The 16,450-nt window shown below is 40.3% G+C and overlaps 1 protein-coding gene across 4 annotated transcripts in view; it reads left to right on the forward strand.

The window, feature by feature from the left end:
* The window catches only part of FNDC3B (fibronectin type III domain containing 3B), a 418,267-nt gene extending 414,088 nt beyond the window's left edge, over positions 1 to 4,179 (forward strand). For all 4 annotated transcript variants that reach the window (XM_029057950.2, XM_029057966.2, XM_039913103.1 and 1 more), the window contains one exon: positions 718 to 4,179. In XM_029057950.2, coding sequence (XP_028913783.1) covers positions 718 to 1,029 — 312 coding nt within the window. In that variant the 3' untranslated portion in view covers positions 1,030 to 4,179. The remainder of the gene's footprint in view (positions 1 to 717) is intronic.
* The last annotated feature ends 12,271 nt before the right edge of the window (positions 4,180 to 16,450 follow it).

Genomic DNA, 16,450 nt, shown 5'->3' on the forward strand with positions numbered 1-16,450 from the left:
CCAGCCCCTAGTACAGTGCCTAGCACATAGTAAGTACTTTTTCAATCAATCAATGGTATTTATTGAGCACTAATTGTGTGCAGAACACTGTGCTAAGAACTTGGTACAATATACCAATACCCTGCCCACAGTGAGTTTATAGGTTAATGTCAGTCTCCCCCTGTAAACTGCAAACTCCAGATTATGTGTACCAGTTCTGTCATATTATACGCTCTCACTAAAGCATTATATTGGGGGTTGCTGTACTAACTGTGCTATTTGTTAAGCGCTTACTTTGTGCCAGGCACTGTACTAAGTGCTGGAGTAGATGAAAGCAAATCAGGTTGGATACAGTACCTGTCCCAAATGGGGCTCACAGCCTTTATCCCCATTTTACAGTTGAGGTAACTGAGGCCCAGAGAAGTGAAGTGACTTGTCCAAGGTAACACAGCAGACAAGTAGCAGGGCCACAATTAGAACCCAGGTCCTTTTGACTCCCTATATACCTCTGTCATTTGAAGAAACCAGTTGTATGAAAAAGTTGGAAATCAAAGGGTCATTTCTTAAAGGTCCACATCAGGGATATTTATAGGGTTCACTTGTGACATAGTGTCTCCTTTCATTCCCCCTGGTCCCCACGTGACTGAGAACACCTTTCCCATTAAGTGTTGGGCAGCGGATTATAGAGTAGTTGCTCAAATACGCTAATTGTGAATTTGCCTCTTTGAATTTCTCCAGGTGTACAAGGGCGAGGAGGCAGCCTTTCATATCTCAGGCCTTCAGACCAACACGGATTACAGGTTCCGGGTGTGCGTGTGCCGGCGCTGTCTAGAGACCTCCCAGGAACTAAGTGGTGCTTTCAGCCCCTCCGCTGCCTTTATGCTCCAAGGAAGTGAGGTCGTGCTTCCGGGGAAGCTGGGCAGCCTAGATGATCCCAAAATGAAGAGCACCATGCCTACGGATGAACAGTTCGCAGCCCTCATTGTTGTGGGCTTTGCGACTCTGTCCATTTTATTTGCCTTTATATTACAGTACTTCTTGATGAAGTAAAGAAAAAGCCCACCAAATTCGAGGTATGAATTTATGTAATGCTACGCATTATACTACACACATTTATTCAGCTAGTCCTTTTGGAAACCCTTTTTATTTGTTGTTGTTCTTTGATCGATATATTTCTCTCGTTTTACAGTTCTAGCTAGGAATCCAATGTCCGTGTTTTGGTGCACCTTTTTGAAATGCAAAACTAGGAAGAAGTCAAACTGGATCAATAAGCAAACCAGATACCAAAAGCAAGCTTTGTTATGTTTTCTTATAAATTTTTGGATTTGCCTTTTTACTGTTTCCACAGACATCCTTATCAGCTTTTGATTTATGTTACCAGTTTAGTAAATTATAATCACCAGTCACTTCTTTTGTCTTTATCATCTATAGCGGAAAACATTAATCACGTCGTGCATAGTAAATAGGGCTAGAATTCCAGTGTCGGTGAATAGCGCAAGGTTTTCAGAGTATCTTCAACGACACTGAGTAGATTTATTCACTACATTGCAACCGCCCTAACGACAGCTACCATTTTGTCACTCAGTTATCTACCTATGTTTAGCTCATTTAAACCCAATCATGTACTACAATCTAAGACTTTTTATAATCTGTTATTCTTATGATTTTAACACTATGAACTGCCTGTATAAGAAATCAAGTAACCAAAATGCATATAAATTATGGAGCATTATAGATTTTACCGTGTTGGGTCATAGCAGTAACTTTAAGAGGGCATTGTGCAATAGATAGTTATTCCCTTGTTCAGCTGTTGAAAAGCTGCTTTAACTTGTCTGTCCCTGTATATAACGACTCCTAATCTAATCACTAGTTTTTTTTTTCTCTCTTCTGTCCTACCTGACCTGAACTGTATGTCTAGAACTGGTGACAGGTTAGTGCCTTTTGCTGATTACACTAACTGTGAGCAGTCTTCACGAGTCAGCTGATCACTTTTGGAGGTTTCACTTTAGAGTGTTCTTTGAGGTATCAAAAAATGGAATGATTTGAATTGAAGTATCTGAATTCAGTGCACACCTTATGAGTATAACACAGCGGGAGCAAATTGGACAAATCCAAAGGCGATTCATCTAAATTGGGCCGGCCGGACACGGAGAGGGAAGATTTGTCTAGACGTTAGCCCAGGATGTCGGGAGTAAGAAAGAGTCTTAGAGTCTGTCCCTGGTTCTGTCACTGACTTGCTGCGTGACCTTGAATAAGTCACTTTACCTCTCTGTGCCTCAGTTTCCCCACTTACTTGAAAATGGGGATTCCAATTCTTGTCTGTAAAGTGCTTTGAGATCCTCGGACAACAGGTGCTATAGGAGGGCAAAGTATAACTCTTACGTGTTTCTTTTGATTCACAAGGTAATAGATTTTATCCCAAAGTCATTGGATTATTTATATGAAGACAGTAATGATGTAGTACCTCAGGGACATAAGAGTTGGAGGTGCAAATATATTCCAAAAGGGTGCAACAGACACAGTGTATATCCCAGCTTTTGTTTTTGTATATTTTTGCTATTTGGTTCTGCTTTGTGATAGTTATTTTGTGCTTGGTCTATGTTGTCTAAGAAACAGTGTCCTGTACTAGCATACTTATTCCCATAACCAAAGTAATGGGGAAACCAACATTATTTTTGTTTTTGGTTTATTTATACTATATACTGCATACAGTACTTTAAATGCCAATTACAGTGCAATCTTTTATTTATTGTAAAAATAAGAAGTGTACTTATGTACTAATTTTCCCTTGTAGCATGTTATATTTTTTTGTTTGTTTTAAACTGTTGTAATTTTAGGTCAATCTTTCTCCCCAGCAGCATTCCTAGTATTATTAACCTTCTTACATTTTCTTGTGTTTTTGAAGTTGAGTGTCTAGTGCATTAAATGCCAAAAAAAAAAAAAAACAGTATCAGTGATTTAAAAGTTTACATGTATCCAAAACCATAATCATCTCTTGAAAGTGCTAAGATCATTGAACTATTCTGTGTGCCTCTATAGATGTAGTAAATATTAGAAAGTTTTGTATTTTGTTATTGACTATAATTAGTTGAGTTTAGTCTTGCAAGTGAATGGCATCAAGGTAAAATATATTTTTGCTAAAGTCCTGGCAATCCAAAAAAATCTTCCCTCTTTATTTAAATCTATAAACCATTGTGACATTGCACCTGCATTTTGTGAACATTGCTAATGCAGATATTCCAAAAAAGGTATCTTTTTTTTAAGGCATGAAAATTCAGGCCTGAGTTTGAAAACCTTACTATTATGAATTTTTTTTTCCTTTTTAGAAACACTTCAGAAGTGCTGCTATTAAAAAAAATCCTCAAATCAGTTGTTGTTGTTTTTTAAAAGTGTAATACTTAATGCCATATTTTCTTTGGGTATATAACCCTTTTTGGAGTTTGAAAAGATTAATTTGCCAGCAGAAGCTGCAGTGTGAGAAATAAAAATTGCAGCCTTTTATTTTACTGGTATCTGTTGGTATTCATTGCAAGTCCACCAGTAAGAAAATGATTACTGTATTTGGCATTATTATTGATCATGTAGGAATTCCTCTGAACGTGAACCGATAAAATAAAGTGTTACACATTCCACAATTTGTCCTTTTATTAAAATACGGTTTCGAAGTGATTTATTTCTGATGCTCTTGATACTGCTCTACATGTCAGACTCATTCCCTGCCTCAAGTAGGAAATTTCATGGGAAACATAACCCTATGTCTTCTAAGAGGTTGTTTAAAAAAAATTAAAAAAAAAATTTTTTCATATTATCGGCCATGTTCCGATCAACTTGAGATGTTGGAGTTTTCTAATTCTGCTTGGTTGGCTACAGTAATTCAGTATGCATTTCAAAATTGAAAAGTGCCCTAACTAAATGTGTTTGAATGTTATCCTTGCACAATTCTTTAAATTGAGAGACAAAAATGTTTTACCTCAATGTTGGACATACATTCCAAGCTTTTCACCTTTAGGAGAAAAAATAATCATAAGTTTTCCTGTATTGTAAATTTTAGACTATTTCATATGCATTAAAACTGCCATACCAATTTTAATGTATAGATTTTTCAAATACTATGCTATGTATGTAATACCTAACTGTATCTGTAGTGTATATGTAATATATTTATGCCCAATAAATGTTTTAATTCTTTGATTTTAGCAAGAAGTTTTTGCCCGACATCTTGCTTATTGACTGAATGTACTTTCCTTGCCTTTTCTCTATCAGTAGTATGGGAGCAAATACTCCTTATCCTGGGAATGTTCTCTCCTTTGTTTTTGTCAGCGTCCTCTATTTTGATGACTCCGTTCATGCCAAGCCACTAATTTATGCCCACTCACCTCCTCCCACATTCTTCTTTACGTCCCGAAAGTGGAGCATCGAAGTCTTGGCAGCTGGCTACTCTATGGGGTTTTTTGTTTGGATTTGGGGGACCCAGTTTCCTAAAATTTAAACTTGTTCATCCTGAGCTATGTGGTATTACGTACCACCACTCTGATTGCCCCTGGGAGGAGGAACCAAGGAACTAAAGGGAAGAGGAATTTAGACAGAGATCACATTTCCCAGAAGGTAAGGGGCTATTTTCTCTTAGGCGGGAACCAGAAATAGCAAACCCTCTCGAAAAGCCTTTCTCTGCACATCCAGGGACAGAGGCCTTAAATCTAGGTGTTCTCAGCCATTTTGGTCCCTTGCCTCTTTGCTTGATCATTGCATTTTGCTGGCTGCTTTCTGCTGCCCTTCCTCTGCTGGGGAAAGCTGCTCTTACTTCTTGAAAGCGATCTTCCCAACATGGTGAGCGTTTATTCCCTTGGTTTAGTTGGTAATGTTTTGTGGGAGAAGTTCTAAGCTGGGCAAACAAGCGTTTGAATTTGCCCTTTTCTTTCGAGTCTTCCTCTGATAATAAACTATTAATTGCCAATGTTTTGCTGGTGAATATAGTCTTTTAAGATGCATACTAATGCATGTATTGGTCTTCCCAAATAACTCCCATGCCTTTAAAGAATTTAACGCTTGCTGTTTATCCGTATATGTCTAGGCAGGGGAGGAATTTGGATACTCATTCAAGGCAAAATTATAGATTGATCTGTCCCCAACAAAATGGCAACCTCATTTGTATATGTTAGGGTGATATTTAGCCCCATTTGAAGGTGTGGGCTTAAAAAAAATGCATTATTTTGAATGTGTGGTTTCTTGTCTTCTAAAATAATTCATAAGATCTGTAAACCTTGTACAGTTGGCAAACATTTATCCAACTGGATTTTTAATTGTGACCTTATTTAAATGTTTAAGGTTCATACTGTTTCAAAAGACTTAGACTGTGAGTACCCATGTGGGACAGAGACTGTGTCTAACCTGATTGTCATAATAATAATGTTGGTATTTGTTAAGCGCTTACTATGTGCTGAGCACTGTTCTAAGCGCTGGGGTAAACATAGGGGAATCAGGTTGTCCCACGTGGGGCTCACAGTCTTAATCCCCATTTTACAGATGAGGGAACTGAGGCACAGAGAAGTTAAGTGACTTGCCCACAGTCACACAGCCGACAAGTGGCAGAGCTGGGATTCGAACTCATGAGCCCTGACTCCAAAGCCCGTGCTCTTTCCACTGAGCCACGCTGTATCTACCCCTGCACTTAGTACAGTGCCTGGAACTGTATGTGCTTAACAGGTACTGTAAAAAAAGAAGAAAAGATTATCCAGTTAATTGAAAGAATACACCATTTATGACATTTGTAAATGCAGGGAGTCAACAATTTGTGGAAACTTGATATTGTCCTTACTAATCAAAAATAGTGCCACAGATGGCACCAAACGAGAAATGTTGACACTCATTTCTTATGAAGGTATCATGAGAAACAGCATGGCTTAATGGATAGAGCATGGGCCTGGGAGTCAGAAGGTCATGGGTTCTAATCCTGGCTCCACCACCTGTCTACTGGGTGACCTTGGGCAAGTCACTTCATTTCTCTGGGCCTCAGTTCCCTCTTCTGTAAAATGAGAATTAAGACTCTGATCCCCATGTGGGATAGGAACTGTGCAACACGATTTGCTTGCATCCACCCCAGTGCTTAATACAGTGCCTGTCACATAATAAGTACTTAAGAAATATCATATAATTATTATTATTATTTTTATTTATACTAGGGTAAAATCTACATAATCTTTGGATAAGTAAATAAGATGTTAAAGTGTCTTCCCCATATGTTCCAAGTGAACTGCTTTAGGGATCCACAGCACATATAGAATCTAGGCTTTGTATAAAAAAAAATCTTGACAATTTAATCTCTTTCCCAGAGACCTTGGGCTTTAAGAAGGCAGTGCAGCATAGAGGAAGAAGCATGGGTCTGATATCACCCCTCCCTCATGTCTGCTATGTGACAATGAAAATGTCAAGTACCTCTTTGGGTTTCAACATCCTCATCTGTGAAATGGAGATAAGACCAGTCTCTCCCTCCCTCAGAAGGATAGTGAGATTATAAAATGACCCCTTGCTCACATCCTCCCTCCTGCTGCTTTGTATTTGAAAGACTACCATTCTCCCCATCTTCAAAGTCCCACCAAAATCATACCTCTATTACTTGAACTAGTAGACAGAGCACAGGCCTGAGAATCAGAGGACCTGTGTTTCAGTCCCGGCTCTGCCATTTGCTTGCTGTGACCTTGAGCAAATCACTTAATTTTTCTGTGCCTGCTTCCTCATCTCTAAAATTAGGATTCGATACCTCCAGAGACAGGCTATCTGACATGATTATCTTGGATCTACCCCGATGTTTACTATAGTGCTTGATACACAGTAAACAGTTAACAAATACCACCATTGTTATCATCATCATCATCTCTAAGAGGCCTTCCCTGACTAATCTCTCATTTCCCTATCCTATTTGCCCACACTTCTGCGTCATCTATGCACTTGGCTCTCTACCACTTAAACACGCTGACACTCATCCCAGCTCCCAGGACTTAAGTACAGATCACTTGGCTCTGTCCCTTTCTGCCTGTAATTCATTTTAATGTCTGTCTCCCCAACTAAATTGTAAACTCCTTGAGGACAGGAAATGCCTATCAACTCTGTTCTATCACATTCTCTCAATCTCTAGAATCGGCCCTTCCTTTCTATCCAAACTGCTACCATGCTGATCCAAGTACTTTTATTCCATTCTATGGCAGTTGCCTCTTCACTGACCTCTCTGACTCCAGTCTGTACCTCACTCCACTGCCCAGATCATTTTTGTGGGGAATAAAAATTCAGTCCACATCTCCGCACTCCTCGAGAACCTCCAATAGTTTCCCATCCCTACCCCACATGAGATAGAAATTATCAGTTTTAAGCCACTCAATCATCTTTCTCTCTCCCACCTAACCTTGCTAAGGTACTACAAATCAGCTAGCACACTTCACTCCTCTAACTCCTACATACTGTATGTCAATCTCATCTGTCTAGGCACTGACCCTTTGCTCTTGTCTTCCCTCTGGGCTGGAACTCCCTCTGCCTTCATTTGTCAAAGACCCCCATTCTCTCCACCTTCAAAGCCTTACTAAAATCACAACTCCAAGAGACCTTCCCCAACTAAGCCCTCATTTCCCTTACTCCCTCTCCCGTCTCCATCGCCTGTGCATTTGGATCTGTATCCTGTCAACATTTTATATTCATCCCACCCTCAGTGTCACAGAATTTATGTATACAGATTTATAACTCCAGTATTTCTCCTATCGATAATTTAATGTCTACCCCACTAGATTTGTAAACTCCTTGTGGACTGCGATAGTGTCTTACTAGCTATATCACATTGTAGTCTCTCAAATGCTTAGTAGGGTGCTCAGCATACAGTAGACACTCAGTAAATAATAATAAAAATAATCAGTATTTGATAAGCATTTACCATATACCAAGCACTGTTCTAAGCGCTGGAGTAGATACCAGGTAATCAGGTTGGATAAAGTCCCTGTCCACTTGGACTCACAGTCTTAATCCCCATTTTACAGATGAGGTAACTGAGGCACAGAGAAATTAAGTGACTTGCCCTAGGTCACACAGCAGACAAGTGGCATAGCTGCTGTTAGAAACCTTGACCTTTGACTCCCAAGCCCGTGCTTTTGCCACTAGGCTATGCTGCTTCTCCAAATACTATTGATGAAATGATCGATACGAAAGACTTTGGAAAAATGAAATACAAGTTCAAGCTTTTATCTTAGTAGTAGTTATGGTATCAATTGAGTAGCTACTGAAAGCGGTGCATTAGACAAAGTCTTGGGAATGTACAACAGGAGGCTGAGATCCATTCCCTTGCTCTCAAGGAGCTTACGTTCGAACTGGAATGAGTGACCTAGAAATGTTCATGAACAGTGAAATCAGAATAAAGTGGGCATTCATTTCAAACATATATATACACAAATGCTGAGGATGGTTATATATACAAAAGTGCAGAAAGTAACTTGGGTTGATGTGACTCAAGGTGTGGATAATTGGTATGGGAAGTTTGAGATTTTAGGAGCTTTGACATATTATCCCAAATGTCCAAAATTAGCCATCCTGAATATACAGTGCTCTAAGGAAGATGCCTTAAATTTAACCAACACCTCATGCTTAACATATCCGAAACAGAACTCAAACTTAACATGTTAAAAACACAACTCCTCATCTTCCCATTCAAACCCTGTCCTTCCTGACATTCCTGACACCGTAGAATCACCCTCCCTGTCTCACAAGCCCGTAACCTTAGTGTTATCCTCCACTCACCTCTCTCATTCAGCCCACATATTCACTGTCATCCAATCCTGTCAATTCAACCTTCACAACATGACTAAAATCCACCTATTATTCTCCATCCAAACTGCTACCATGTTAATCCAAGAACTTACCACCTTGATTACAGCATCAGCCTTCTTGCTGACCTCCCTGCCTGCTGTCTCTCCCCACTCCAGTTGGTACATTTTTCTACAGAAATATTCAGCCACGATTCCCCACTCCTCAAGGACCTCCAATAGCTGTCCATCCATCTCCACATCAAACAGAAACTCCTTTTTATCAATTATCAAGTGCCTTTGAGTCGTTTCCGATTCATAGAGACTCTATGGATATATTTTCTCCAGGAAGTCCTGTCTTCTGCCATAATCCATAACCTTTCTAATGGTTCTTCCATTATCATTATAGTCTATCCATCGAGCTGCTGGTCTGCCTCTTCCCCATTTTCCCTGGACTTTTCCTAGCATTAGTGTCTTCTCCAAAGAATTGGGCCTTCTGATTATGTGTCCAAAATATGCTAATCTCAGTCAACTCATTTGGTCTTCCAAATACCACTTTGGCTTAATTTGCTCCAAAATCCATTTATTTGTTTTTTGGACAGTCCATGGTATTTGCAAAAGTCTCCTCCAAAGCACATTTCAAAAGAATCGATGCTCCTCCTATCCTGTTTTTTCACTGTCCAGCTTTCGGGTCCATACATTGTCACTGGAAACACCATAGAATTGACAATTTCCATTTTTGTGGCAATTATTACTTCAGAACGTTTCATGATTTTTTTCCAGGCTCTTCATTGCAAGTCTTCCTAACATTTAATCTTCGGATAATTTCTTGACTACTGCTTCCTTAATTATTGATTATTGATCCCAGGAGAGAAAAATTGTCAACTATTTCAATCTTCTCTCCATCCCGTCCTTATCTAACCTTACTTTACCATGGTAAGAAACTCCCCACTGTCAGCTTTAAACACTCAGTCCTCTTATCCCCTCCTATCTTACTTCCTTGATTTATAACTACAACCTAGCCTGCACACTTCACTTCACTAATGTGAAACTACTCACTGTACCTCGATCTTCTCTACCTCTCCACCAACCTCTTGTCCATTTTATGTCTCAGGCCTGGAATGTGCTTCCTCTTCATTTCCAAGAGACAATTACTCTCCCCACCTTCAAAGCCTTATTGAAGGCACACCTCCTCCAAGAGGCCTTCCCTTATTAGGGCCTCAGTTCCTCTTCTCCCACCCCAGTGTTGCCGCTGCACTTGGATTTGTACCCTTTATTCACCCCTCTCATCCCCACGACACTTATGTTTAGATCCATAAACAGATGTTTATATGCAAATATATATATACCTGCATAGATCTACTTACATATATATACTTATATATATATACACACATATATATGTATATATGTTTCCACTTAGCTTTATATCCAAATATGTAGACATGGGAGCAGCATGGCATAGTGGATATAGCACGGGCCTGGGAGTCAGAAGGTCATGGGTTCTAATCACAACTCCACCATTTGTCTGCTGAATGAACTTGGGCAAGCCACTTCACTTCTCTGGGCCTCAGTTACCTCAACTGTAAAATGAGGATTGAGACAGGTAGCCCCACATGGGACAGGGACTGTGTCCCACCCGATTCGCTTGTATCCACCCCAGTGCTTAAAACGGTGCTTGGCACATAGTAAGTGCTTAACAAATACCATCATTATTATTATCCATAAATTATTTATATCAATGCCTGTCTCCCCCTCCAGACTGTAAGCTCATATTGGCCAGGGAACATGTCTACCAACTCTGTCATAACCTATTCTCCTAATTGCTTAGTACCATGTTCTGCACATTGTAAGCACTAAATAAATATGATTGATTGGTTGAATGGAATTAGAAACTCCAGTCAGGGCCCATTGAGACTTCAGTGCCAGGAATCATAGCCAAACAAGATTCCCGAACAAGAAAACGATCAAAGTTAGGATGTAATTGATATCAATCATATTTATTGAGCACTAATTGTGTGCAGAGTACTGTATTAAGAACTTGGAAGAATACTGAAAAAATAGCACAATAATAATATCAAAGTTAAGATTTATAAAATGAAATTTACAGACACTGAGGTTCAAAGTTGCAAGGGCCAAGCTTAATGATCTGATTGCCAGAAACTGGACACCAAGACTAACCCAGTGGTAAATACCTAAGTGCCTAATAAATTCCATAATAATTATTTTAGGACTAAGTTATTTCCAGGTCTCCAAGCCCTTGTACAAGTGACTCTGTGGTCATTTTGGCTGGGAAAAAAGAAGGGACCTCAGCCATGACATCTGGCCTATTTATTTTATCCTCAGCAATGTCTCAGATGGGCTATCTGTGGTTGATTATGACCAGAAAGATTTATTGCTATAAAGTCAAAATTTTCAAAGAGGGGAAATTGGTTCAGCATTCTCAATTTGTGTTTCCTTCAATTCTCCATCTATGAATACTAAATATTCACATCTATTTAGGAGTCAGTGTCAGTTGGAACAAAGATGCCCAAACAAAATGTTCAGCTCCAGACTAGAGACTTGATAATTGATGTTCTATTGCACCTCTTTCAGAGAAAGTGGAAAATCTTTGTGATTTCTTGGAGGATTGAAGACATATGGTTCTTATTTTCTGTTCCAGGAAGCCACAAGACAAATACCCTTTTACTCTAAGCATATAAAATTGCCTATGCATTAGAACCCAGACTCTCTGACTCCCTGACCAATTTCCTTCTTTGAAATCTTGCATTTCCTCCTGCCTCCAGGAAATTTCTACCTGGATATCCTAACACTCCCTATGTCCAGAAGAGAACTCCTTATTTACCTTCCCCAAATCACCTCCTCCACCTAAATTTTTCCATCACAGTTGGCAAAGCCACTGTGCTTCCCGTAGCTCAAGCCCATAGCCTTGAGGAATCTGCATGGCCTAATGGAAAGAGAGCATGGCCCTTGAATCATATGACAGGTTCTAATCCTGGCTCTGCCACTTCCTGTATCTCAAGCCCGTAACCTAGAGGAACCAGCATGGAGTAGTGGGTGGGCCTGAGAATCAGAAATTCGTGGATTCTAATCCTGAGTCCACCACTTGTCTGCTGTGTGACCTTGGGTAAGTCATTTTACTTCTCTGGGCCTCAGTTAATTCATCTCTAAAATGAGGATTGAGACTGTGAGCCCCACATGGAATAGGGACTGTATCCAACTCAATGTGCTTGTATCCACCCCAGGGCTTAGTACATTGCCTGGCACATAGTAAGTGCTTAACAAACATCATCATTATCATCATCATAGCCTGCTGTGACCTAGGGCAAGTCATTTAACTTCCCTGTGCCTCAGTATCCTCATCTGCAAAATGGGGATTCAATACCTATTCTCCCTCTTCCTTAGGATCTGAAATCCATGGGGACAGGGACTATGTCTAACCTGAATTTCTTGTATCTGCCCCAGCCCTTAGTACAGTGCTCAACACATAGTGAGCACTTCCCAAATGCCATAATTGTTATTATTATATTTGATTGTGTCCATTTATTGTTGTATTGTACTCTCCCAAGTGCTTAGTACAGTGCTCCACACACAGGAAGTGATCAATAAATACAGTTACATGGCTCTTCTCTCCCTTTCAACTCTCCAATTCAGTCTGTCACCAAATCTTGTTGTCCCCATTTTCACCACATTTCCCATCCATCCAGTCCTTCCTGTCCATCCAAATGCCATCACTGGCTAGTCCCAAAACTTGTCATATCTAGGTCTGATTATTACATCAGCCTCCTTGCTGGCCACCTTCCACATCAAATAGAAGCTCCTTCCCATTGGCTTTAAAACACCAAATCAGTTCTCCCCCTTCTACCTTACTCACTGATCCCACTCTACTCCTCTAGCACCAGCTTACTCATAGTACCTTCATTTCTTCTATCTCCCATGTCCTCCTCCTGGCCTGGAACCACCTCCCCTACCATCTACACCAAACCACCTCTCTTTCTACCTTCAAAGTCTTTTTAAGGTCACATCTCCTCCAGGAAGCCTTCCCTAATTAAGACATCTTTTCTCCAGCTCACTCTCCCTTCTGCATCACCTATGCACTTAGATCTGTAACCTATGAGCATTTGCTATTTGCCCCACCCTCAACCCAACAGCACTTGTGTATATATTTTAAACTATATATTCTGTTACTCGTTTATTTATATTAGTATCTGTCTCTAGTCTGTAAGCTCATTTTGGACAGGGAATCTGTCTGCTAATTCTTTTGTGTGTACTCGCCCAAGCAGTTAGTACAGTGCTCTGCAATATAATAAGTATTCAATAAGTATCATTGATTGATTGGATGATTCGGTCTCTCCCTGCTCAAATCCGTACTCGACCCTGCTGCCCGGATAAGTGCTTAGAACAGTCCTCGCCACATAGTAAGCACTTAACAAATACCATAATCATTATTATTATTCTACAGAGTCATTCTGCCCACATATGCCCATCCACAAACACCTCCAAATGGTTTCCCATTCCTCTCTGCATCAAGTAGAAACTTTTGACAGTTGGTGTTCAGATAATGAGCTCATGTGAGGGGGGAATATGTCTGTTACATTGTTATGCTGTACTCTCCCAAACAGTGCAGGGCTCTGAACATAATAAGCATTCAATAAATATGATTGACTGACTGACTGAATTAGCTCTCTCTGACCTTTTCTCAGACTAAGTCCTGGCTCACAGTCTTAAATATTTTTCAAGGTAACCTACTCATTGTGCATCATTTTTGTCACTTCTTGCCCTCCCCACTGCTGGAACTCCCTTTCCCATTAATTTTCAATCTTAGCTCTCCCATCTTCACAGCTCTTCTGAGATCACATCTCCAGGAGGTCTTCAATTAATTCATAACCTTCCATCCCCCTTTTGGATGGTATTTGTTCATTCACTCATTCAATAGTATTTATTGAGCGCTTACTATGTGCAGAGCACTGTATTAAGCGCTTGGAATGTACAAATCGGTAACAGATAGAGACAGTCCCTGCCTTTTGACAGGCTTAAAGTCTAATCGGGGAAGACAGACAAGAACAATAGCAATAAGTAGAATCAAGGGGATGAATATCTCATTAAAACAATAGCAAATAAATAGAATCAAGGTGATGTACATCTCATTAACAAAATAATAGAATCAAGGTGATGTACATCTCATTAACAAAATAAATAGGGTCATGAAAATATATACAGTTGAGCAGACAAGTACAGTGCTGAGGGGAAAGGAGGGAGGAGGAGCAGAGGGAAAGGGGGAAAAAGAGGGCTTAGCTGAGGGGAGGTGAAGAGGGGGTGGGGGGGGAGCAGAAGCGCTTACTATGTGCCGCAAATTTAGCAACGGGATAGATACAAGATAATCAGATTGGACAGAGTCCCTGTCATTCATTCATTCATTCAATAGTATTTATTGAGCTCTATGTGCAGAGCACTGTACTAAGCGCTTGGAATGTATAATTCAGCAACTGATAGAGACAATCCCTGCCAGTGATGGGCTCACAGTCTAAATGACTGTTCATACATAGGTTTTAAAGTCTTAATCCCCATTTTACAGATGTGGTAATTGAGTCACAGAGGAGTGAGATGACCTGCCCAGGGTAATATAGCAGACAAGTGGCAAGACCGGGATTTAAACCCAGGTCTCTGACTCCTAGATCTGTGTTCTTTTCTCTAGGCCATGTTGCTTCCATATTACCACCATCTAAGCACTTTATTACTAATCACTTTCATTCATTCATTCAATTGTATTTATTGAGCGCTTACTGTGTGCAATGCACTGAACTAAGCACTTGGAAGAGGACAATATACAGACAATAAACAGACACTTTACCTGCCCAGAATGAGCCTCCCTTGCATTTATATACTTAGCTTATATATTCTCTTACTGTCTCCTATCTGAATTTTCCTATAATGTTGACTTCCCCTGTTAGACTGGAAACTTGTGACCATTTTATTATACTCTCCCAAGTGCTTAGTATAGCTCCCTGCACACAGACCCTAAAGAAATGCTATTGGTTGATTGAGGGCTTGGGCACTTAAGCAAAGTAATCCTCGGTCAGGATTTATTCTGGAGGAATCACACTGCAATCAGAAAATCCTTCAGGTGAATTTCAGAAGAAACTGCTGCTTGAAGGGAAATCCAACCTTCTAGCGGGGCTGAGGTAGGGGAACATGATTGCCCTCACTAGCCGATGACGCACCCACCCAAATTGTCAACCAGTGCACTGAATCCCTCCCATTGGGCCCTTGCAGTTTGGTGAGGATGGGATGCTTACACTCTAGTCCCCCCTCTAGACTGTAAACTCGTTGTGGGCAGGGAATGTTTCTTTTCACTGTTACATTATACTCTCCCAAGCTATTAGTACAGTGCTCTGCACACAGTAAGTGCGCAATAAATATGTTTGAATGAATAAGTAGAACCCCACCAGTCTCCCTAAACAGTACCAAGAGACCCTCTCTGAGTGACTTTTTTCATGGTCCCTCCTACCCCTCTCCACCAGGGAGCACATTGTTGAACAGACAGCGACTGTCTGTGCCCCAGTTTAGATCCCCCTCTACCCTGGCTTTTACAGTGTCATGCAGACAGAACAGTTGATTTTCCTCCACTGGTTATCACAGATAAAGATGGGAGCAAAGCCATTTAAAATAAGCCTCATTTAGTACCTTAAATAAAGTCCACTTCTAGCCACTGCCCTATGTCATTCAGTCTTAAATTGTCATCTGTCATCATCCTAGACTGCTCTGTGACTTTGTTTTCACCTGAGAGGCAGCTTCATTTCAGGCATGGGTGAAGAGATTATGATTTATAGAACATGTTGTGTTTCCTAATGAAAGGCACGGTTCACAGGGATATGCTATAATTATTTCCTCCTTGCCAACTCTCCGAGAAAAACCCAATCTCTTTAATCCTATTATACCTGTTTTAGCAAATGAGTCACACTCTGAGGTTTTACATATTTCTAAGACTCCACCTTCTCACTCAGGGCTGGTAAATTAGTCCAGCGTGAGAAGGTCACAGTTTTACAGGCCACCAGTGAACTAAGTGTTTATGAACCACTTTTATTCATTCATTCAATAATATTTATTGAGCGCTTACTGTGTGCAGAGCACTGTACTAAGCACTTGGAAAGTAAATTCGGCAACAGATAGAGACATTCCCTACCCCACAACTGGCTCACAGTCTAGAAGGGGGAGACAGACAACAAAACCAAACAAGTAGACAGGCTTTTACCGAGTGTCTGCAATGTGGATGGAATGTGCTAAGGATACCACACTTGGGCCATAGTTATCGTTTCTGTTAGTTTTCAATAGCTAAAACCACAGAACCATTTTTGTCTACCGCATTATATTTTTAATCAATCGAATGACAGTATTTATTGACCGCTTATTATGTGCAGAGTACTGTGCTAAATGCTTTGGAGAGTAGGCACATTTCTGCCCCCAAGGGGCTTACAGTCTAGTGCAGGAAGACAGACATTAAAATTAATTAAAGGCACTATAAAGATGTGTGCATAAGTTTGGTGGGGTGGGTTGATTACCTGGACTCAAGCACCCAGGTGATTCAGGAACGAGGGAAATAAGATGGAGAAATGATAATCTGGGAAGGCTTCCTGGAGGAGATGTAATTTAAGTCATTTTAAATATTGAGGAATTTTACAAATTTATATGCCAGA

This window comes from Ornithorhynchus anatinus, chromosome 1 (assembly GCF_004115215.2).
Source record: "Ornithorhynchus anatinus isolate Pmale09 chromosome 1, mOrnAna1.pri.v4, whole genome shotgun sequence".
Lineage (NCBI taxonomy): Eukaryota > Metazoa > Chordata > Mammalia > Monotremata > Ornithorhynchidae > Ornithorhynchus > Ornithorhynchus anatinus.